Source organism: Cicer arietinum, chromosome 5, assembly GCF_000331145.2.
Source record: "Cicer arietinum cultivar CDC Frontier isolate Library 1 chromosome 5, Cicar.CDCFrontier_v2.0, whole genome shotgun sequence".
In the NCBI taxonomy this organism is placed as follows: Eukaryota; Viridiplantae; Streptophyta; class Magnoliopsida; order Fabales; family Fabaceae; genus Cicer; species Cicer arietinum.
In genome coordinates this window covers 49,346,044-49,369,865 of record NC_021164.2, presented here as the reverse complement: position 1 = coordinate 49,369,865, position 23,822 = coordinate 49,346,044, and the positions used below count along the sequence as shown (strand labels likewise).

General features: G+C 31.3%; 1 protein-coding gene, 1 long non-coding RNA gene and 1 other non-coding gene across 3 annotated transcripts; 2 read left to right on the top strand and 1 right to left on the bottom strand.

The window, feature by feature from the left end:
- Positions 1-9,224: 9,224 nt before the first annotated feature.
- On the top strand, positions 9,225-20,664 carry LOC101509733 (actin-related protein 2/3 complex subunit 1B-like). Its single transcript, XM_004499947.4, has 15 exons — positions 9,225-9,428; positions 11,958-12,043; positions 14,222-14,298; positions 14,427-14,521; positions 15,099-15,168; positions 16,320-16,389; positions 17,362-17,435; positions 17,530-17,572; positions 18,239-18,320; positions 18,693-18,781; positions 18,889-18,974; positions 19,187-19,250; positions 19,899-20,005; positions 20,229-20,284; positions 20,394-20,664. The coding sequence occupies exons 1-15, from the start codon at positions 9,359-9,361 to the stop codon at positions 20,453-20,455; spliced, it is 1,131 nt and encodes a 376-aa protein (XP_004500004.1). The 5' UTR covers positions 9,225-9,358; the 3' UTR covers positions 20,456-20,664.
- Positions 20,665-21,220: 556 nt separating this feature from the next.
- On the bottom strand, positions 21,221-22,328 carry LOC113786770 (uncharacterized). The gene is made up of 2 exons (XR_003473083.2): positions 22,194-22,328; positions 21,221-21,361 (listed from the first exon to the last, which is right to left on the bottom strand). It is a non-coding gene; the product is annotated as an uncharacterized lncRNA (long non-coding RNA).
- Positions 22,189-22,282, top strand: TRNAY-GUA (transfer RNA tyrosine (anticodon GUA)). The gene is made up of 2 exons: positions 22,189-22,225; positions 22,247-22,282. It is a non-coding gene; the product is annotated as a tRNA-Tyr (tRNA).
- Positions 22,329-23,822: the final 1,494 nt, after the last annotated feature.

Sequence of the window (23,822 nt, the reverse complement as noted above, 5' to 3'; positions counted from 1 at the left end):
TATTATTATTATTATTATTATTATTATTATTATTATTATTATTATTATTATTATTATTATTATTATTATTATACATGTCTATTTATATATATGTCTATATATATATTATTCTGAACAACATATGCATGACCTCAAATCTTTTTCTTTGAAATAAGGAAAAAGTCGCCCAATATCTTAGTGTGGGTCACCAAGATATTGAGTCCTGATTGGTAAAGGTGGTCTGGCTAAACCCCAATCAGCTGATTGTTCTCCTTTACCTGTTATTCCATGCCTGGAATAACCTAAATGTCCCATCGTGAGTAAGGCCATGCATGATGTGATTAATGATATTGTACAAAACTTGAAATGTTTTGTATGAAGTGCACTTGTTATGTCATATATAAAATGCATTATTCATTCATAACAATTATAAATAACTTTAGGTGATATACGAAACTCATAATAATTTAATCCTAAGTCCTTAATTCAAAATAAAAATTATAGTCAAGAATACAAAAGCAACATTGGAGTCATGAAAATAGTAACACATCAAAGTCATGAAAAATAGTAAACATATAAAAGTCATGAAATTAATAACAACATAAAAGTCATGAAAAAATCATTTGAATGCAGTTTTTTAAAAAAAACACCTATATGCAAAATTTCATTTCATCGCACTCTAATTCTCCTAATCTGTAATAATCCAAAGTAGTTTACTCAAAAATTTCAGCACCTAAAATCATCATTCTAAACGAAATCAGCGTAACATAACACAATTTCACAAACACACATCAGAGGCAACAACAGCAGTAACGAGCATAAATCGTGCTCGACAAGTATATTCACCTTAAATCTAGTGATGCACATACAATTAAATTTTTCCTAATACATAATTCATTCACAAACATCACAAATATAAACAACAGCCTACGTTCTAACTTATTTTCAACAACTTCATAAAAATGAAATCCCTAATCGTAACAACAACAACAAGAACCCTTTAATAAAAAGAACTCGCCTATAAACACAACATAGTTGGTCTCATCTCAAAATTCGAAATCAATAACTCATGAAAAATCTTATTCTAAGACTTGTTTAGAAAACCAAACTTAAATACCACAAAGCTCCTGTAGTCGTTATCGCAGTATTTTCATCAAACACCTCTCATGCATTGAATATTTGGGATAACAAATAGAATTTTCTATCCATTAGGAAATAAAACCAAATGCATGCACCTAAAACATTTCTTATCAGTTTCAACAAAAACTCCCCATGTTTCCCAAAAACAAAAAACATAGTTTTCTTGTAAAAATTCTCAAAACTAACATGCATGCACAAATCTTTGGAGAAATTTCTTAAATGAAGAATGATAGAAACTCACTGTTTGTGATAAAGGAGAAGACGTTCTAATTAGATTGATTATTGAGCTCCCCTTTTTCATGAATTGCCACTTCGACTCAAGTTCTTCATTTTTAGGTTATTATGCACTGCTGCTTCTTGGTTGAATTTGGTTATGAACAGATGAGACATGCAAGGTTTAAAAATGGTTCTAAAAGCTTTTGGTTTAACTGATTTGCAAAATGAAGAAAATAAGGAAAATGAGAGGTGGAAGATGAAGATTGGGAGGATGAAGGACAGTAACCAGTAACCAGAAGGAGAAGAAAGGGATGTGTTTTATGAGTGAGAGAAAGAAAAAAAACTTACTACAATTTGAGAGGGATAGCTGAAATTATGCCATTACCCTTCCTTTGTCCAAATATTACAATAATGCTTTTTTTTCTTATAAATTTAACAAATAAACTTGTTAAAGTTGGTCATGCCATGACCTTAACCGGTGTCCCAATTGTTCTTTCTTTACCTATTGTTTCCTCTTAGAAACAATCCTCAATGTTCCACCGTAACCTCTTTTGAATATGCATGTCATGACATTGTGTATACATTGCATGTGTGACTTCATGTACGCAATGCATATGTCATTACCACCTCAAATACAAGTAATTAAATTAATTCTTAACATAACAGCATCTAAAATAGAAGATAAGACTAGCTTCAAGTCTTTCATCAGAGGAAGTCTTAATTAGTGTGAATATTTAATTTGAGGAAGTCGTTGAATTAGAGGCAATCTAATAAGAGAAAGGGTTGGATCAGAGCCAACCCAATTAGAGGATTATTGGAACTAATTAGGTTTTCCATTATAGTTTTGATGTTAATAAAAGTATTTTATGAGAACAATAAATTTGGATTACTGGCTTAATTAAGTATGCAAAAATTGGAATTAGAAAACCAGAGGAAACGACTAGAGGATATCACCAGAAGAAGTAAAGAGGTCAAAGGAAATGAAATCAAATAAGTCAACGAAATCCTCATAATAAGATAAATGCACGTTACGGAAAAGTACGCGAATCTACCTCTAATAGCGTGTTTTTGCATCTACCTCTGAAGACTGAAGCGTGCCTCTAAAGAATTATATGCCACTGAAAATTCAATGTGTTTCTGCTGCTTTCATGCCTCTAATGAACAATAACTATTCCATGCCTATGATGAACACTAACCATTCCATGCCTCTAATGAACAGTAATTTTAGGATGCCTTTGATGAACATTAACTTTAGCATGTCTTTGATGAACAGTAACTTTAGCTTGCCTCTGACATCTAAATCCATTGATCAGGTATGCATCTAAAGCATATATTCCGCTGACTCTGAAGCTTTCATGCCTCAAATTACTCATATAAAGCAACAAAGGTGAAGTTTCCCATGCCACTAATTCATAGTCACGCAACTTTGCATCTTCCTTTGACTATGATTGATCAAGAATCACAACATCTAATTCCAATAATCAATTTAATGACTATAAAGAATAAAAGTCAGTGGTTCTAATGGAGAAAAAGTCAAAGAATCTAATGGAAGGTCAAAAGCTCTGATAGATTGAGAAAAATATTGAATTAGATTAAACCGTTTTCTTACCTTTGAAGGTCCAAGAACAAGCATAGGTTTCTTCCCATCCCAATCCAATCAAGCTTATGAAGGAAGACTTAAGTGACTCAATTTGCAAACTTAATCTGAACAAATACGCACAATATATTTATAGAAGAATTGCTCATATTAGATTGAGAAATTAAAATTGCCTAATGGTCAAATTATCAAGATTGTATCAATCAGAATTATATTTGGAAGAAATCTCGGTTGACCAAGGTGAATATGAGATACAATTCCAAAACTCAACAACAAATTCACAAACCCTAGTTTCATCTTTAAATAGTGGATCAAGGTTGAAGAAGAAAATGAAAAACAAAACGAATAACAAATTCAAAAATCCTAAAAGTTAAAGTTATTCATAAAGACCTCAAGAGCTCAATTTTTCTAAGTATTCAGAGTTTAAGGTTTTCAGTTCTAGCAAATCACTCATTCAAAGTAATTTAAGTGCTATAGTGTAGGAAATTCATTATATCTAATCTTCTTAGTAGAAGCAAAACCAAACCAGTTTCCTACTCATTGTAACCTATCCCGATAGTGGCTCTATTGTACCTCAAGCAATCTGTGGATCTCGTGTTGTGTTGAGAAGACTAGACTTGTAGGGTCAAGTGGGTAGTTTGCATCTAACAATCTATAGGTTTCAGGTTGTGTAGAGAAGACTTGTAGGGTCAAGGTGTGATTTTCCTCAAAAAGTGTGTAGGTTCACGTTGTTTTGAGAAAATTGGCTTGTAAGATCAGGTGTTATTGTTATTCAAGTTCTGAATTAATGGATAAATTCTTTTGTGTGAATGGACTAGACGTAGCTACCTAGTTGGTGGTGAACCAGGATAAAATATGATGTGTTATTTTTTTACTTTCGCTCGGTCTGCATATTGATGCCTCTAATTAAGTCACTAAACCAGAATTAGAATTAAGAAAAGAGTTTTAAAATTAGACAAACACAATTCAACCCCTTTTTCTCGTGTTTGCGCACCTTGAAGGATGACTTGGACGAGAGGCATCCCAGTTAGAGGAAAGCTTGGACCAGAGGTAGCCCGATCAGAAGAAGACTTGGACTAAAGGCAACTCAGTCAGAGGAATGATAGTGCAAAAGTATTTTTAAGTAAAATCCTCTAGTTGATTTTTTGATGATAACAAATACATATAAATAAAGGACAACAATCCCTTAATTATATATTCCAAATGTGATGATTAAAGGAAAAACTAATGTTAATAACTATTCAAAGTCACCTAGATTTAAAAGCAAGCATCGCTATATAAAGTCTATCCTCTTATGACTGGACACAGTCAAAAGAAACCAAGACTTCACTTCAACTTGACAACGTAAGGCTGGTGACATGCACCCTTGTTTGTTGGAACCAAGTTGGTTTTACACTCAAAGTTTTTATGTTAACAAAAGTATTTTATAAGAACAATATATTTGACTTTCTAGAGTATGAAATAAGATTCATGTTTTTGAAGATAATCTAAAATAAGATGTGATTCAGATTTATAATTGAAGAAAACATTTGACCAAGTTGAAAAGAATATATTGTCAAGATTTGAAGAAAATATGATCAACATATTATCAACAAGAAGATAAGAATTATTTACTAGAAGATTTGATAAAAATATTTATTTTCAAGAAGATTTGATCAAGATTTATCTACAAGAAGATATGAATTATTTACAGGAAGATTTGATCAATATTTATCATAAGAAGATATAATTTATTTAGAAGAAGGTTTGATTAAGATTTATCTACAAGAAGATTTTATCAAGATTTATCACAAGAAGATATGAATTATTTACAAGAAGATTTGATCAATATATCACAAGAAGATGTGAGTTATTTACAAGAAGATTTGATCAAAAATTATCATAAGATATAATTTATTTACAAGAAAATTCTATCAAGATTTATCTACAAGAAGATATGAATGATTTACAAGAAGATTTGATCAAGATTTATCACAAGAAGCTATGAATTATTTACAAGAATATTTGATCAATATATCACAAGAAGATGTGAGTTATTTACAAAAAGATTTGAGCAAGAATTATCTACAAGAAGATATGAATTATTCATAAGAATATTTTAACAAGATTTATCACAAGAAGATATGAATTATTTACGATAAGATATGATCAAAAATTGTTTACAAAAAGAAACACTCACACACTACTAGAAAAATATATTTTAGCGACGACCCAAAACCCACACTACGGTAACGTTGATTTAGTGTCTGATTAGCGTCACTGTTGGGCCTAGACTCAAACGGTGGAAGATAAAATATAGTGTTGGCCAAATGCCATCTGATGCTATATTAGCGTCGGTCAGACCTAATCTAAGCCGATGCTACCAGCAAAATAGAACATCTGATACTAGTTTATATCCGTTGATACGTTTTTTGAAAAAATTATATTGTGTCGGGCTGCCGTTGCTAAAGTCTATTGTAGTCAACAAATTAGTTAGCATCGACTACATCGATGCTATTGTCAACTAATAAGAGTGAACAATTAAATAAAAGTCAACTTTATTAATAATATAGCGTCTGTCAAGCCGACGCTACAGCCAACAATTGAAAAGTCAGACGTGGCCGACACTAATTGTAATTTGATTTAACTTTTTTTTTCCTTTTTGGCACTTGCTCAATTATATTTTTACGTCTTATAAAATAATTGATACTTAAGAAACATTAAAAGTCATTGCATTGACAACATAACAAACGCACCATAAAGTATCATTTGTTCTCAAACTATAAAATAATAACATAGTATCAAATAACAACATAACAAAATCACCTATTACATATTTGTCAATCAAATACTACAAAAAGTAAGCATAACTACAAGATCAAGGTTCGTCCAATTACAGGTCCAAATCATCATCGTAATGAAGATGAAAAGGAGGATGACTTGCACTAGATTATCCACTAGTTGATTGACGGTGCAAAGCGTCAATTTTATCTATATTTTTTTTTAATGCATCAAAATCATTCTCTAGCTTCTTTGAATGATCCCTAGCCTCTTCGGCAACCTTGGTAGCCACTTGAGCTTAGGCCATTGTATCCTGAGCAATTTGTTCAACTCTAATTCTAGCTGTCTTCTCTACTTCAAAAGACATCCAGTCATAGAATTAGAAGAATTTTGGGATTGTTATGTAAGCAATATAAACCCATGTCGGAGGTTAACAAAGAAGTCTCATGTACCATAAACTCGACCACGAGTGTGACCTCCTGCAGATTGTGTCCATAACTTAAGTATTGTCGCTCCATCTACCTCTATAGCACCATCTCCACTTGTTTCGCCAAGTTGTGTTTGTACTTCCTCTAATTTTTTTTAAATGTTCCCTGATCAATGGAAAAAATTAATAAGGTAATATATCCAATTTCTAAAATAAATTAAACAAACAAGTCAAGATATAGATAATATAATAACTTACACCAATACATGTATAATAAATGGATTGCTCTTCTAAGGCTCTTGGTGTAAATAAGATCATATTCTTTTTTGGTTGATTTGTATTATAAAGAATTTGCATAACTATCAACCCAAGCGCCATTTTTCCTCTTGTGGGTTGTCAAAATAACTCATCGGGGAGTAAATCTCTTTGAAGGTTATTGTTCAACAAATAAAATCACGATTATTGGACCACAAATAAAATCAATATCATATGAATATGTAGACATTTCATAATCAGTCAAATTAACTTAAGATCACAACTCCCAAGTAGATATCATAATATTTTAGATTAATTTTAGGTAAATGTGAATTTAGTACATACGAGCTCAAGTGCAACATCAATATGAGCCTTGCGGCCTAAGATGTGGACAGCTCCGCCTCTTGATGAAGCTCGATTGGTCTTATTTTGTTTGGAGATGTTCTTGAATGATATACATTCCCAATATGCTTGAATATCAGTCCATGCTTCATCACCTATCCAACTAGGTCGAGTCCCTTTCTTCCTCAACTTTGTAAGCATATTTGATAGCCTTTTAGCGGCCTTTTATTAAAACAAACGTTTCACAATATCATTATCACAAGGATCCCACGACACCTTCTCTTGGGAATAACAAAAAGTATATATGTACTAACTATTATCAACAAAACAAATAACACAATTCTCCCTATATATGCTAGAAAAATGAATTGAACTTATAATTATATTCAAAGACTTACTGCAAATTTTTCAAACCAATCTTGTCTAATTATGTCAATGATTGCACTCCAACCATGGATAGGATCACGAAACTGTTTTTGTATGGCATACCTAATGGCATATGCAACTGTGTTGCTAGGACTGAGTCTGCATTAATGTATTGAAGAAATAGAGTATTAAGTAAATAAAATATGTCTACACTTACGCTTCTAGTATAATTCATGGCCTTTTGGTGATTGATGCTGAAGAAAATAAGTGAGTATTATAACTTACCATTTACCATAAGGTCGTATAATGAAGTTGTTTTTCTCTTATAAAGTATGCCAGAAAGTTGTTTTGCTCTTAACGTAGCTTTGTGGTTTATTCACTTTGTTTAGTCTTTTACTTGTTCTAATGATATCAATCAAGAGCACACATTAGATAATGAAGTGTATCAAAATATCTTAATCAGCCAAGAACACTTGGATGAGATGGTAAGGGTCTCTTCTAACTAAATCAAAGGTACCGAGTTCAAATACAACCTTAAGAACGCAACAATGTTATATCTCTTAAGGGAGAGTTTTGCGGCCCATTGTGGTCTTATCCGACTCGAGGGATAATACTAGGTTCAGACAAACAAAATATCTTAATCATTAAGGTTTGTCATCGTCAAAACATAATTAGGGAATTTGTCTTAACAAGTGGGATACTACTCTTGGACTTAATTACATCCAATCTTACCAAATCATGTTACTAGAAAAGTTAAGGTATTGAGGAAACCCAATGTAGTCTTTATGACATAGTTGTTAGTTTAGGGTTTTAGTCATTGGATTACTCTTGCCTAATGGCTTAGACATTTAGCTAGAACTAAGGATATATTTAGAAGAAATAGTTAAGAATTGATTGCAAAGAAAGAGAATTAGAGGATAAATATATTTGATTTTATTTAGACTTTATCCTTTGAGACTCCACTGAAATATAGTATCATTTCACACTGTTTTTATGTTTTTCAAACTTAGGAGTTTGGAACTTGAATGTTCTTTTCAGATATTTCGGTTAAGCTTATTTATTTTTGGAGATTGTACTAGAACTTTGGAAGTAGTTGTTCTAACTTTTGAGTTGTACTTTTGAGACATTGATGTAGACTAATATCGTTATTAGGTTTTAAGTCAAGAGATGAATTGTTATTAGCTTTTAAGTCAAACTTGTTTCTTGATAAATAGTTTGCAGTGTTACATATGGTTAGACTATAAACATATAATTAATTTAATATGAGTGATATTGTTGATAGTAAATGTTAACATGTCAATGTACACTTAGTCACATATATGAATTGAGTATTGTTAGTATGTGATTATTGATGATGATGATTGTATCTTGCTTTATGTGTTGTTTTTATATACTAGGACATCTTGAGGTTTACAACATGATATAATTAGAGCTTGATGATTGAGGAGACCTTGAGGGAGTTATCAATAGAAATATCTTATGTAAAGGTGAACACATTTGAAGCATTTCGTTGAATACTGGTCACTCTAACTATACATTCTTGTTTGTGGGGTAGCGAGTGCTTTCTCTACCTATGCCAACCAAAAGTTATATCAATCAATCGTTGAGTAGGTGATGGTTATAATGCATATTGCTTTATCAGTCATTTGTTTATATAATATTGTTATGTCTTATATGTTGTGTTATTGAATGCACACTTAAATTATCTTACACTCTTTGATTATGTTTTAATAATGATGATTCACCTTCATTTGTTTTCTATACGACTGCTTACACTCGTGCATGAGTTGATGGTGAAATGACAACAAATGAAACAATCACCAACGATGAAAAAGAGACAAAGTAATTGACATGTCAACAATGCAATAGATAGTAATATATTTTTATTAGTTGTCGACATGTTAATCAACCAATAAATATGTTTGATTATGTTTTATTTTAGACCAATTTACCTGTATTTTTATATTATTTTCAAAATAGAATGTATTACTACCCACCCAAATGAATATAATTATTTTTATATCATGTTTCAGATTCAACCATGTGGTAATTATATGCTCAAGATCGACGGCTGGTGGTGTTTTACCGTGTGAATGTGTCAAACTATTGCCAGCAGTGAATCAAAATCCAATTTCACCCATTTTCCCTTTGTCTCCGTGGCACGCGAAGCACAGTATAGTCTTTTGCTTGCCTTGTAGTCTCAGTCTCCTTTGCGACCTTCTTCACCAGATCTCACTCTCTTGGCTTCACCAGAGAGAGAGAGAAGAGAAGAGAAAATGGCGGTTATCGCGGTTCACCAATTCGCACAATGCATCACTTGCCACGCTTGGAGTCCCGATCAATCTAGTAATAATCACTCTTCTGTTTTCCGTTATTCTTATTTTCTATTCATTTCTTTCCTTTTTTGATTCCAACCTTATTTGATTTGTTGTTTTTCTTCCTTTTCATTGACGGATCGTGGAAGTTGATAATATTTTCTAGATGCGATTATAATTTGAATCTAATTTCTAGCTTTTTGCTTTGCGTTTTAAGCTTTTCATTTTGAATCAAACTTAAGCTTTTCATGTTGATTTATGGAGCTTCTGGATTTCTTAGATGTTAGATAAGACTTTTATATTAGTGTTAGTGGAAAACGAAAGATGTGAAACTTGTTTGATCATTTTGAAAATCATTTTAAGTGATTTGAAATAACTTTTCCAGTCTCCAAATCACTTCGGAAAAAACAATTTTCAGGCCATCCAGATGTGCACTTCTGGACAAAAACCTGTCCGCAAGTACACTTTTGAAATCATGTGTAGTTTTTTTAGAAATGTGGGGTAAGTAGAGTTTTTCCCTAATGGTATGTTTGGGAGGAGGATTTTTGAAGGGGGAGATTTTAGAGAGGCTAAGTCTATATTTTAATATATATTTGGAATTTTTTTTTAAATTAAAAGAATAACATGATATGTAATCATATAACATAAACATTTTATAGCTTGCATAATTTTGAAAAGTAAAATAAGTCCTCCCCTCCTCTCCAAAATCTTCCCAAATAGACCCTAAGTGAATTTGTTTCTTTTTAATGTTAGGAGAATCTTATTGTTTAAGGGGGAATTTAGAAGTCATTATTGTTTAATATTTGGAGGGCGTTTGGTTAAACTGCTTGATTAAGTGCTTATTGTATAAGCTATTTCTACAATCAAAGAACAACTTATAGAGTGAACTCTCTGTAAGCTCTGTGTAAGCCGTTTATATTAACTATCTTGGGTAGTTTATGAAAGTTAAATGAAAATAGGTTATGGACATATCATAAGGTATGTTTATAAGTTTTTCCAAACACTTACGAAGGTGTTTATGTAAGATAAGTTCATATAAGCTCTTCCAGACACACTAGATTATTGTTAATGGGGATCTAGGATGTGTTGAAGAACTTGAGTGAGAGAAAGGGGCTAGAAGTTGTGGTCCTGATGTGAAGCAGTGTGTAGGCTAATAATGCATACATGTAATGTGCATTGGGAAATGTTTGGATGAAAAGGGGAGGGAAGAACATAGCTACTGAATTAGCTTAACCCCACTTTTAATTTGGGTACCTATTCATGGTGCTTTTTCTCCCATTGAAGACAGGGGAGGAAAAAAGGCCTTGCTTTCTGACTCTACAGCTTTTGTCTATAGCCGCTAGCCCGAGTAGAAAAAGTTAAAAGATTTAATTTTTCAGAGATGTAATGTAATGAGAGCACATAAAAATAGAAAAAGAGATTAAATAGTATTTACTCATAATTGTTAATGCTACTTTAAAATTTAAAAAATGTGTGTAAATATCAATGTTGTCACATAGCGGCTATATTGCTAAAGCGAAGTGAAAGTTGAACAAATCGCTATTGTTCCACAATATGCTATTTAGTACAGAGTGTTTTGTCAAAGTGGTGCTATAGCACTGAAGCATAGTAGAATTTGATCAAACCATTATTTACGCGATCCACAATTGGCAACACTAGTATATATTACTAGACTACATAAGTATAACATCCGCATACCATATATTTCACAAGTAATTTTTCCTGCCAAATGCCCGTTCCCAAACGGAATATTGCATATTTTGTAATTATGGGGAAATTGGAGGGTTCAGCAATAAGTTTCCTTCCCTTTGTTTGGATGTTTGAAATCTCCATTTTGGATGGACTTAAAATGTTCGTAAAGGTGTAGTTTTGGATAATCCCTCTTTTAGTTCCCTTATTTCATAAAGTTGTCAAATAAGGGGAGCTTACTCTTCCCTTCTACTGCAATCTCCTCCATCCAAATATATCCAAATAATATAATTAGCCGAGAAGAATGAATGCCTGCATTAATTATGTGATTTTATTTATTGTTATGTATCTCTAATATTTTCTTAACACCACATGTTTTTCCCCTTTAAAATGGCAAACAGTTATTGGAAACTTGTCAAAAGTGAACCTAGGTGCTGTTTTCGTCATGCATATTACTCTTGTATATCAACTTTTGTTTTTGGACTAAACCAAATCTGATTTCATGAAATGTGTAATCAGTATATGCTGTCGTTGTAATTTTCGTCCCAATTAGGAAAATGATAGGTTGAATATTTTCTGATATTTAATTGCTTATTGATCATGAGTTAATATTTATTTTAAGTTGTTGCTTTTGGACCAAATTGGAGACATTTCAGTTTTTATTTTTTATTTATCATTATCCTCATCTTTTTCTGTTGAATAAATATAATGTTCTAATATTTGAACATTTTATAGATCATAGTAACTGCTTAGTTCACAAATACCGTTTGAGTATAGCAAACCAGTTTTTGTCATCTTAAAGCTATATTACCACATCTCTTATGAATTCTTTATTCTTCAAATACTAAAATATAGTAACCTCCTTTTGTAGTGGTTGCATTTTGTCCAAACAATAATGAAGTTCACATCTATAGATTGGTTGAAGACAAATGGGAAAAGGTGCATGTTCTTGAAAAGGTATGCTGCTAGTATTCTTTCTCTTTCTCAAAATAGTAATTAATTCTGTGCTCTTTTATACGCGTACGCGTACGAGGCTCGTGGCTACTCCCTTTTTCTTTGTTATTTTGTTGCAAGTGAAATTTGTGACTTTCTCATATACTAATATAATATTATTTGTGAATTTGAGTGTCTTTGTTGGTGTAACCGAACACAATTTTTGACTTTATAAACTTTTATTGTGATTTCGTATAGTGATTTAACAATTTAGCCCTCTTATTTACATTATATAGAAAACTATTATGTTTTTTATTGATGCCCTAACTATGCAGCATAGATAGGCAGTAAATGGATGCAAACATTTCAAGTCTATCTTCTTAGTGTATCCCATACTGTTCTATGAACTATTTTCAAGTCTTCCGGTACTTCATTTTTTGGCCATGAATTCATGTAGTACTCAACCACATGTTGTAAAGAGGGCTATTAGTCATATACTTCCTCATGCTTGCTTGTCTTTGGTATGCATAGTTTTTAGTTTTTGCAATTCCTAATCCTTTTAGGATCACTGAAAAATTATGAGAAAATTTGGTGTCCTTTATTAAACTTTATCTTCTTACTGCTCAGAATTCCCCTATTCAAATTTTCTTTAATGTTCTAAGCTCCATAGTTGTTATTGATTGTTAGTATTGTTATGTAAAGATCAAGACATTTATCGGTGATTTCCCTTTCCTTTAATTATTATTATGTTCGGCAGTACACCATTCCTCAATTCAAAGATTCTTTGAATTGTAAGATCCACTTTTTCCTAGTTTTCCTAGACTTGTAAATTTCAACCTCTTCTGGTTGCTGCTTGATCTTTTATATGTCATTGAATGACTTTATATGCTGCTTTGTGCTGAGCTTTCACCAAACAAAAGGGTTTGTTGTCCCGATGTTTGCTAAAGAAAGTAGGAATTTGAGTCCTTTTTAGTTTTATCTAATCTCCGTTACTCAAAAACAAACTCGTGTCTCATGAGCCTCATGACTAAGGATGGACCCATCTGATATGATCTCATTTTTTAGCAGTTAGATTTCTATTTACACTATAAGTTGTATATTACATGTTGAATAGACTTCCATTTTGCTTGTCTTTGATAAAAAATATTTTGGGAAGGAAATGATAAAGTGAACTCATACTCACATTTTATAGATTACAGATTTACAAGGCATCAAACCAAGGCTATCAAAATCAAGATCCTGCCTAGGATTAGAAAAAAGGAAGAAATGCTAAATTGTGTGATCATAACATGAATCATAAATCCTGCCTCAAATACAAATAATATCTAAATATGTGCATAAATGCACATAAAATAACATATAAAAGAAAATTACCTTTAAATCACTACTAAGGGGGTGTTTGTTTCAAGTCTAGAAATCATATTCCCGGGAATTCATGGATTGCAAATGAGTATACCCATGTTTGTTAGAAGCTTGAGAAAAAATTATTCCAAGGCATAAAGTTTCCAAGGATAGAGATAACTTTCATAATTCCCATGGATTTATTCCCAAGTGAGAAGGTGAGAATGTACATTCCCAGAACTAATGCTTGGGTCTCAGCCTCTATGCTGCGGGAAATGACAAAGAACAAAGACTGATGAATGAACTCAAATACAATGGACTAAGAGTGGATTGAGAGAGTTTAGTTAGGTGAGAGAGGAAAATGATGCTCAGACTAGGTCATTAACCATTCTCTTAAATTGTGTGTTGTGGGTTGCCCAGTTCAACCCATCAACACTGCAGGTTCCTGACTCATGAAAGTTTATAAATTCTTGCATTTTTACACGCTTCCTCAGCGATCCATCTTCAATGCCACCATACTATGTGATCTGAGTGAATGGGAATGGAAGGCAGTATGAAACTCATTGAATTCCAACTGGGATTTTGACAACCTTAATGCCAATATTATCATGGTTGATTTTTTCCCTGATGCATTTCTGTTTATAACGATGATGAAACAGCTAATTTGGTTGGAGATTTTATGATAGTTTCTAAGCTAGTTAGAAACTCATTGGATTGTCTAATTGTGCTTTTGACAGCATTGATGCTAATATTATCATTGTTTTTTTCTTGATGTATTTTTGTTTAAAATGAAATAACTATTTTGGTTGGAGATTTTATGATACTTTCTAAGCAATTTCTTTGCTTATTTTTTCTTTACAGCATGACCAGGTAATTTCTGGGATAGACTGGAGTGCAAGATCAAATAGAATAGTTACTGCATCCCATGATCGGAATTCGTGAGTGCTTGTGTGGTTTTGAACATTGAACTTTTCACCCTTAGTCTGGGTGACTTTTGCCAATTTCTCCTTTATACATTACTGATTACAAATTAAAAAAATTCAATACAAACCTGTGTTCTTGCTAGATATGTCTGGAACCTTGAAGGATCAGAATGGGTACCAACTCTTGTTATCCTTAGGTTAAACCGTGCTGCTCTTTGTGTTCAATGGAGTCCAAAAGGTATGAAGCATGTTGCCATGCCCTAGTTCCTCTTCACTTCTCTTTACATTGGGCAAATAAGTATTCTGAAAGTTATGATTTGTGCCTGCCTTCTAGAATTAAATTAACATATATATGGTGTCCAAGTCATCTAAGAATTCAAAGCAAATGCTTAAGAGTGTAATCTTTGTTTATTTCCCCACCGTTTCCATCTTGCATAGCACTTAGTGGATGTGTTGGAAGGTGTAACAATGGCTATGAGGCTACCATAAGCTGACTCTAGTTAAGCCTTGTCATGCTCGTCTGTTGCAATTTTATATTTGGATCATTTTTTTTTTCTAGCCAAAGTCTTTTAAGTCTTTGTTGGAACTGTAATGTAAATATTGGGGATTTGATCCTCTACTAGGCCACTTTTGCACTTTTGACCCCCCCAAGTTGCAAAAGGGCTAAAATTGCAATTTTTAAACTATAGGGGCAAAATCGCCAGATTTTGAAACTTGGGGGGTCAAAAGTGCATTTTAGCCTTAGTATTATTATTATTATTATTACCTTAAGATTTTGTATTGTTCTAATGCATAGCTGAATATTTTTTTGATAGAAAACAAGTTTGCAGTGGGAAGTGGAGCCAAAACTGTTTGTATATGCTATTATGAGCAGGAAAACAACTGGTCTGTCAGCGTTTCCTTGCACTTTATTTGCCAAGTTTATTTCCATCCTTACAATATGATGGTTGTGCGTAATTTTTGTGTATGCACTCTGTATCCACCATAAATCTTCCTTTGATCATAGTTTGAGTCTTGACTATATTGAAGTGTGTCATTTATACAGAAGTATATCGTGTCAAATAATCTAATATATGTAGGGTAATTTGTATTTGTTTGCAAGACATCATCTAATGCCAGCTAAACTAATCTTTTATTAGTGGAATAGCTGTTAGCATGCTCCTAAATGTTGACCTTGATAATACTCAACCATTCAAGTTCATGAGTTATAGCAGACAAAAGTAATTATTTTTCAGAAAAAAATAAACTAAGTGACTAGAATTCAACATTGAGGACCTTTTCCTACACTAACAAAAAAATGGTTTTATCAGCTTTAAGGAATATCAAAATATAATTTTCTTATACAATGTTACTATTTTTTATCAAGTTTAAGTATTGGCATTTTGATCATGTTGAGAATATGACCAAAGAAAATAGAGATGAGAGATTGATGAAGAGTCTGATGGACCATTGTAATGAGAAATTGGTGGATCGTTTGGATGACAAGATACTTTTGAAAATATTAACAATAGCGTCAATCATTATAGCAATCCATATACTTTCTATGTTGACATTGATTTCAATTGGCTTATGAGTTATGTCATGAATTGTTTGTGGCTTTTCACTTTAGTCGTTTGTTCATTTGAAACTTGTGTTTTTTCAAGATTTATTATGCTACAATTTAGTTCATTTGAGACTTATGTTGATTTTAGTTAAGACTTGTTATGTGTAGTTAATTTTCCATTACATATCTCAGACCTTATTTTAGCATGTGAAAATTTTCTTTTTCTTTATGAGCTATGGCAGATCCATGGATTCAATTGTACCCAACCTGTTGAGTGGGTTGGGTTGGACTAATTAGATGAAAACATATTTACTTATCTTGGACCAGCCCAATTTACTGCTTTGATGAGCAGATTGGGTCCAAAATATCCTTTACTCAACTTAACCCATAGACACCTCTAGTTGATATAAATATAATACAAATTTAAAATTTCAAAATAACTCATTGGCTTTTATTTAATTGTTTGTTTTATTAATTTGTATTACCTCTGCAGGTGGGTTAGCAAACTTATCAGGAAAAGACATGATTCTTCAGTGACAAGTGTGTCATGGCATCCCAATAATGTTAGTATTCTAACTCATTTATATATAATTTATCTATAGATTCAGAGTGTTTCTTTCTTGTTTCCTGGAGTAGCTTGTTTCATATATTATGTCAGCTCATAGGATGCACTTGCTTGGCGTGTTGAAAATTCTCTGCGATGATTGATACTCCCACCATTTCACAATGAAAATCACTTGAGCAAAAAAATAATTGTCTTAAAATGAATGTCATTTTCAATGTAACATTAATTATTCTTTCTCAATTGTACCCTCTAATTAATACTATGTACACTATTTCCAAAGCATTGTATTTCACTTTGCATTTATGATAGTGAGAAACATACCAATTGTTAATATGGATAATTTGGTAAAATTACTATTCTCTTCCTTTTATTTATTATCATTTCTTAATTCTTAATATGTGTGCAATGAGTAAAAGTGACACTCATTGTGAGACAAAAGAGTAAAATTTATTTATCGATAGTAAAGAATGAATGTTTCAGTACCTGGGGTTAGGTTTTATTGTGATTTCTCTCTACCCTCGGTATTTTAGAATAACTTTTAATATATCCTCATTATTTTAGAATGAAATCTTTATTTCTTAATTCTCTTTTTTGCTCGAAAATGTTTGGTCTGTTCAATTATTTTAGTTTCAGGATCAAATGATACATGCTACTAACCTTTGTCCCTAAATATAAATATAGCCCCATTTCGAATTACTAGATACCTTTATTATTTTTTCCAACTATACCCTTAATTATACTACTAAGTGTCTTAGAAAATGACAGGCCTAAATTAAACATATATAGATACAAACACTTATATATGAAATTGACACATTAAATACACTACCTTCTTTTCTTAATATATATGCGAAAAATGTTAAATGTGCTTATAAATAGGGACAAAGGTAGTATAGTTTCTTTAAAATATATTTGTTTGATGATGTATAAAAAACTGTTCGCCACATTGTTTTAATTTCTTTTAATGCAGATTCTTCTTGCGACAACATCGACAGATGGGAAATGCCGAGTATTTTCCACCTTTATAAAAGGTGTAGATGCAAAGTATGATAATAGCAACTCTGAACATGGTTGACTTGTTCTCTTCATTTTTAAGATAATGTTATGTTATTGAGGTTTGCATGTCGAATTGGCACAGGGATTCAAAGAAGGGTACTTCATCTGATTTGAAATTTGGAGAGGTTCAATTTTAACTCATCCTCATATGAATTCTTGATATTGTTTCTACGCTTGAGTACATATTTTTCAACGTGTATAAGATAACCCAACTATTTAGAAGGTTTATGCGAAGAAATTATTCGTTCATGTTTTAAACTTTAAATAGGAAGCAAACAATATTACTAATTACTAATATACAAATATGACCAATCTTCATGTATAATAAAATTTTATGCATTTTATAGTCAACACATTGCTTGTGAAGTACGTTATATATCCTTTGGTTATATTATTTACCTGTTGTTGCTGGGAAGTTGATACTGAAAATAAAATAAGTTCTCTTTATTTATGTTTTGATTTCCAGATCAATATATTTTATGGTTGCTGAATTAAGATTTTTTATTAGGCAAATGTTAGTATATAGGTTTTTATGTTAGTATTTTCTCCTTCACCAGGGTTTGAACCCTGGTTTTTTAACACCTCCAATTTCTTCAACTCTTGCTTATGAAAGAGTTGTTTTGTATAAAATTATTATAACTAACTGAATAATGATTTCTATTCAGTTTTCTTATTAACAAATTATGTTGTTCCATCTTCCAAATGAAAGAAAAGTGAAAAAGGATATAGAAATACCTGTTGGATTTTAGTAGCTTCTGCTTATATAATATTTTTTTTCTTTTGTACAACAGTTGATTGTTCAGCTTGATCTCTCGTCGTCTTGGACATTCGGAGTCAAGTGGTCACCAAGTGGCAATACTCTAGCGTATGTAGGTAAGAAAATTATCTCCTCTGGCTGGTTTTATTTAGCTGAAACTATGGGTTCCAGCTATATGTCTCTTTTATTTATTTTCTACTATCTTAAGTCAACAGTTCATGTTTGCGTAATGTTAGTTTCCATTGAGGCTTAGTTGTCATCTATATGTTTATTATAAGAGTAATATTAAAGGTAAAAATGTATTGGTACTATTCGGCTTTCATGGTGCACAGTTTTATTCATTTATATTCACCCAATTGCATTTTTTATAAACAAAAAATTGGGGTCAGATTTCTGAAAAAACCATGGCAACTTTTGGAAACATTGCATCTTGTTTGGTCTGTTTCAGGTTTTTCTTGTGATTAACTGTATTTGTTGCTATTATACAGGTCATAATTCTATGATATATTTTGTTGATGATGTTGGTCCTTCTCCATTGGCCCAGAATGTTGTGTTCCGTGATTTGCCTCTCCGTGATGTGGGTCAGCATCCACTCTTTCTAACCATTTAGTTTCTTATGATCTTCTTTGCGAATAATTTACTGATTTTCTGGAACTGGTGGATCACTGTATGACTTGATTTCAGGTATTATTTGTTTCTGAGAAAACAGTAATAGGTGTGGGATTTGATTGTAATCCAATGGTTTTCGCTGCAGATGAAAGAGGAGTTTGGTATGTGAAATTCAGATATTTGTGTTTCTAAGGTTGGATGCCCAATCAATGCGGCTGGGCCAACTAATTGTAATCTTTCATAGAAATAAACACTACCATGGTTTCTCATCTCTATATAATGTTGCCTTGAATTCTCTTTCCAGATGGAAGAGGAGTGAGTATTTTGGTTATGTATTCATTTTCCTTCTCTTTTGATGTGTTTTTTCCTGTAGGGGTTTTATCAGATATCTTGGGGAGCGGAAGACAGTATCATCAGGATCAACATATGGTTCACAGGTATCTACATTTTAAAGGACTCTCCAATATACAGCTATGAGACACTCGGATCTCCAGTTGGAAATCAATTTCATTAATCTTATGAATGTCGAATGTGGGAAAACTGAAGTTGTGACAAGAGACTATATATAAACAGAATTCCTGATCCTCTTATTATTTAAATAGACTTGAGAATAGGAGAGAATATGGAGGAATATCACGTGTTGCCTTGCCTGGCTAACTATTTGAGTAGACTTTCTTTAATTTGTGTCTTTATTTTACTTAGCTTGATGTCTTGCTTTTGTTAGTAATTGAAGTTCATATTTATTGTAAGAGTTTAATAATTTTGTACTGGTAATGTAAAAATGTTTTACCCATGTCATTCATATTTTTCCGTAGTGTCATGCCATATTGTTATTTCCTAAAGTAACTACACAATACACGGTGACATATAATTAAATGTTTGTGTAAATTTTTTTTACAGTGCCAATGCATAGTAATTAAATTCTTATTGTCATATGATTTTGACATGGAAACTAGATCCAAATCTTAGTTTATGAGTTGTTATTAGTTATACCCATTTCTGCTATGCATATCATATATCTCTTTATGTTGTTAACTTGAGGTTTACTCTCTTTATCCCTTTTACCAAATTCTGTCTTTAACCAGTTCTCTGAAGCATTTGGGAAGTTTTATGGCCAATCCAAGCATGGTGTGAGCAATGATGCTGTTGAAACTTCAAAAACACGTGGAGCAGTTCATGATAACTGTATAAAGTATATATCTCCCTCTAGATCTCGTACTTTTTCCAACCATAGTTGGTTACATTATATATGTTTTTAGTAAAAGCTTAGTTTTTTAAATTGTACAATGTGGTTGCTCTTTTTCCCTTTTGTTCATTTTATTTGACATGCACCAACCCACATCATAATGAATGAATCAGGAAAACTTATGTCCATATATAAACTGTTAATGACTGATGTGTTTTTGGGATTGTAGTTCTATCATTCCTCTTGGGCAGCATGGAATATTGACAAGGCGTTTTAGCACATCAGGTTAGCCTAAGGAAGATGGTTATCTGAAATTATCTTATTTTTTATGCTTGATTTTGCTAATGATACTCCTTGATACTCCTTTGGCTAATGATACTCCTTGAAACTACAGGGTTGGATGGAAGAATTGTTTTATGGGATTTGGAAAATGAGCAGGACCTACTGGAATTGTAAGCTCATTAGTAAATTGTCCCATCTTCTGGGTAAAAGTCTCTAAACAATATTGTCGCATGCAGCTTTATAATATCTTGTAGATTAATTTGGTTGTGAGCAGTTGAAGTTATCATCTAAAATCATTGTGATCAAGGCTTGAAAGTGTTTATAAAATTTTACCTGTATGATAACAGTTTCCTTTTCTATATATTTTGGCTGTTGTGTATTTCCATGCAATGAATCACTGGAAAATATTTAACCAATGGTAATTCTAGAAATGGAATATCGGTTACATATTTAGACACTAAAATGCATCAAAGTTTATCTGCGAGAGGACTTGTTCGACTATGCAGATGCATGCTGATTAAACTATGTATAATTATGGCAGTAGCATGTTGTTTCTGGTGCTTCATATTTTAGAAATCCTCGTCAAACTTAATGCATATTGTAAATAACTCGGCAATGTTAATACCAATTCTATGCTGCAGATTTGAAATTTTCTGCAGACTAAGATATACGAGACTCATCTAGTGATTCTATTTTATAATAAGACAATAATGTGTTCCCACAAATTTATAGTTTTATACATGGTTGATTATATAGAATTATAATTCCAATAACTGAGCAATAAAATTAAGTTTAAAAAAAAACATGTAATTTATTTTAAAACATGTCTAGGCAAATTGAAGAAATAGTGTTCCAATTAACATCACTTTGTGGCCAAGTAACATCTTGAGAATTCTATAAAATAAAAAATAAAATAAAAACATCTTTTGAAAAATAGTGTTCCAATTAAAGCAAAAACTGTGTCGATAATGTCTTGAATCTTGATTCCGCGCTAACTGGTTTGTGAGATAATTGAAACAACTTGATCTCATTTGTAACCACAGAATACACAAAACCAGAGTAATCACCATTGCAGTGTGCCTGTGTTTTCATATCAATAAATTCTGATGTAATGCAAACTTATGATGGGTTCAGTATATTGTTTATTTTATTTATATTTTTTTTTTTAACTATTCAGTGCTTGTGAAAAAATTTCTAACAAACCTAAATTCGATTGAGAGGTGAAAGCAAATTGTGATTAATGATTGTTCAACCGAATATTTGAATTTGAGTTATTCAAAACAATTCAATATTTGAAACAATTTATTAGTTATTACTCGGGTGTTACTACTCTAAACTCAAATACAAGTAAAAATACAGTCATATTTGGTGGACCAAAGTATAAGCAAAATTGAACTAACTTTACTCTGTTTAATATTATTATTCTCAAAATATTATTCAGTACATTAAGTTTTCGTACAAAAATTAAATGAAAAACAGATGTAATTTAGGAAATATAATTAGTATTTAATTAAATCAAAAAATTAAATGAAAATAATCATTATTCTTAATCTTTGTGTAATTTGTTACTATTATTTACAATTGAGGCACTAAATATAATCAACCATTTATTTAAACTGGATTAACAAGTTGTCGCGTTGTGTGAGAATTAGTAAAATCCATTTGTATAGTAATTGAAGACTAGTTAATTGATATGACATGGCGGAAAAAGTTATTTCTGAAAAAACTAATAAAGCTATAGTGAAAAACTACAAAACTTTAGCAGAGCACCATTATAGCCAGAACAGAACAATACATGAAGACTCCACAATTTAAAAATCTAACACGACAAAAGCAAACAAAAGTCCATAGTTAATTTCACTAAAAACAATTAATTACTTGAGACAGTTTAATTAAGAAGCATGGAACCGACCTTAGCTCAGTTGGTAGAGCGGAGGACTGTAGTTGGAAAACTTCCAGATAGCCATCCTTAGGTCGCTGGTTCGAATCCGGCAGGTCGGACTTTTTTATTTTTATTTTTTTATTATTATAATAATCATTAGTGATTTCAAAGACAACTTTCGAACAAAAATCCTGTCCTAGTCCTTAGCACTACCTCTGTTTGTGTTTTTTTTTCCTTCTTTAGAAACAGTTTTACTCCTCCTAAGTGCTAGAGCCTGGATGTATCCCCGTATAATATGGTGATACAGAACAAGATAAGTCTTTAACTGATGGTGACAGTTGGATCTAATACATTCATATAAAAAGATCTAATTCATTCAACTTTTTCTTAAAATCCAATTAATTACATATTTTATTTAATACAATTCAATTAATTACATTAACTATTTTAATAAAATATTATTACAGTTATTGGAAAAATATATTTTTTAATAAAAGACAGATTTTATTCTTTTTTTAAAAAATTAAACAAGTTTTTAGTCCCTATAAAATTTTAAACTTTTTTTAGTCCATATAAAAAATTATTTATTGTTAGTCCTCAAAAAAATTTCCAATTTTGTTTTTTGTCTATGTTTTTTAGTCAACTTTTTATCATTCAAATTTTTTAATTTTTTTTCGTGCATGTTTATAACATTATAACAGTTTTCCTCTCAAAAAATTAGATATTTTAGAAAATAGATGAATTAAATGAGTTTTTAAATGTCAAAAGTTTAAAAATTCATATTTAATTGATCATTTATAAAAAAAATTAAATTTTTGTCAAAGATATTCTTGTAATGTTATAAATATGCATGGAAAAAAAGTCATTCAAAAAAATTTTAAATGATAAACATGAATTGACTTGAAAATAAGGACAAAAAACAAAACTGATAAATTTTTAAGGGACTAAAGATGAAGATATTTTTTATAGGAACTAAAATAAAATAATGAAATTTTTTAGAGACTAAATACTTATTCAACCTTAAAAAAAATAGTATTTTTAAAAATAAATATCCAAAAAATTATTAAGTGGATTGGATTAATATCTACACACCCAAAATGACAACGAATTCATTGGGTGGTGTTTATTTGTAATAGATTGATTGGATATTTTAAATAAATAAATAAAAAATAATGGATTGTAAATGAATTAATGAATTATTTTGATCTATCTATTATAATTCAAATCCATATCCATCCAATCCATCAATTTTACCACCTCTACATTTAATCCGTTCTAAGGTGAAAGTTTAAACTGGGTTTGCCCTAACTCAAAAGAAAATAGAGACATAAATGGAGAACAAGACATGAACAAAGCTGAAAGAAGGATCGAATCAGGGTTGATCCTTGGGTTACCATCTTGTCCCAAATGCTCTGAAGTATAAGTACTCGTAAAACTGCGAAGTACTTGTACTTGGTATGTACCTGGTACTAGTACACGTTTGGTACGCCATTTTCTCATCAATTTGTTGCAAGTGAAATTTTTCGTTCATATAATAATATAACATTATTTATGTATTTGAGTTTCTTTAGTTGTTGTAACCAAACACGAATTTTAACTTAACTTTTATTATGATTTTTTATTGTGAGTCGAAGAATTTAGCTCTTTCATATTATATTA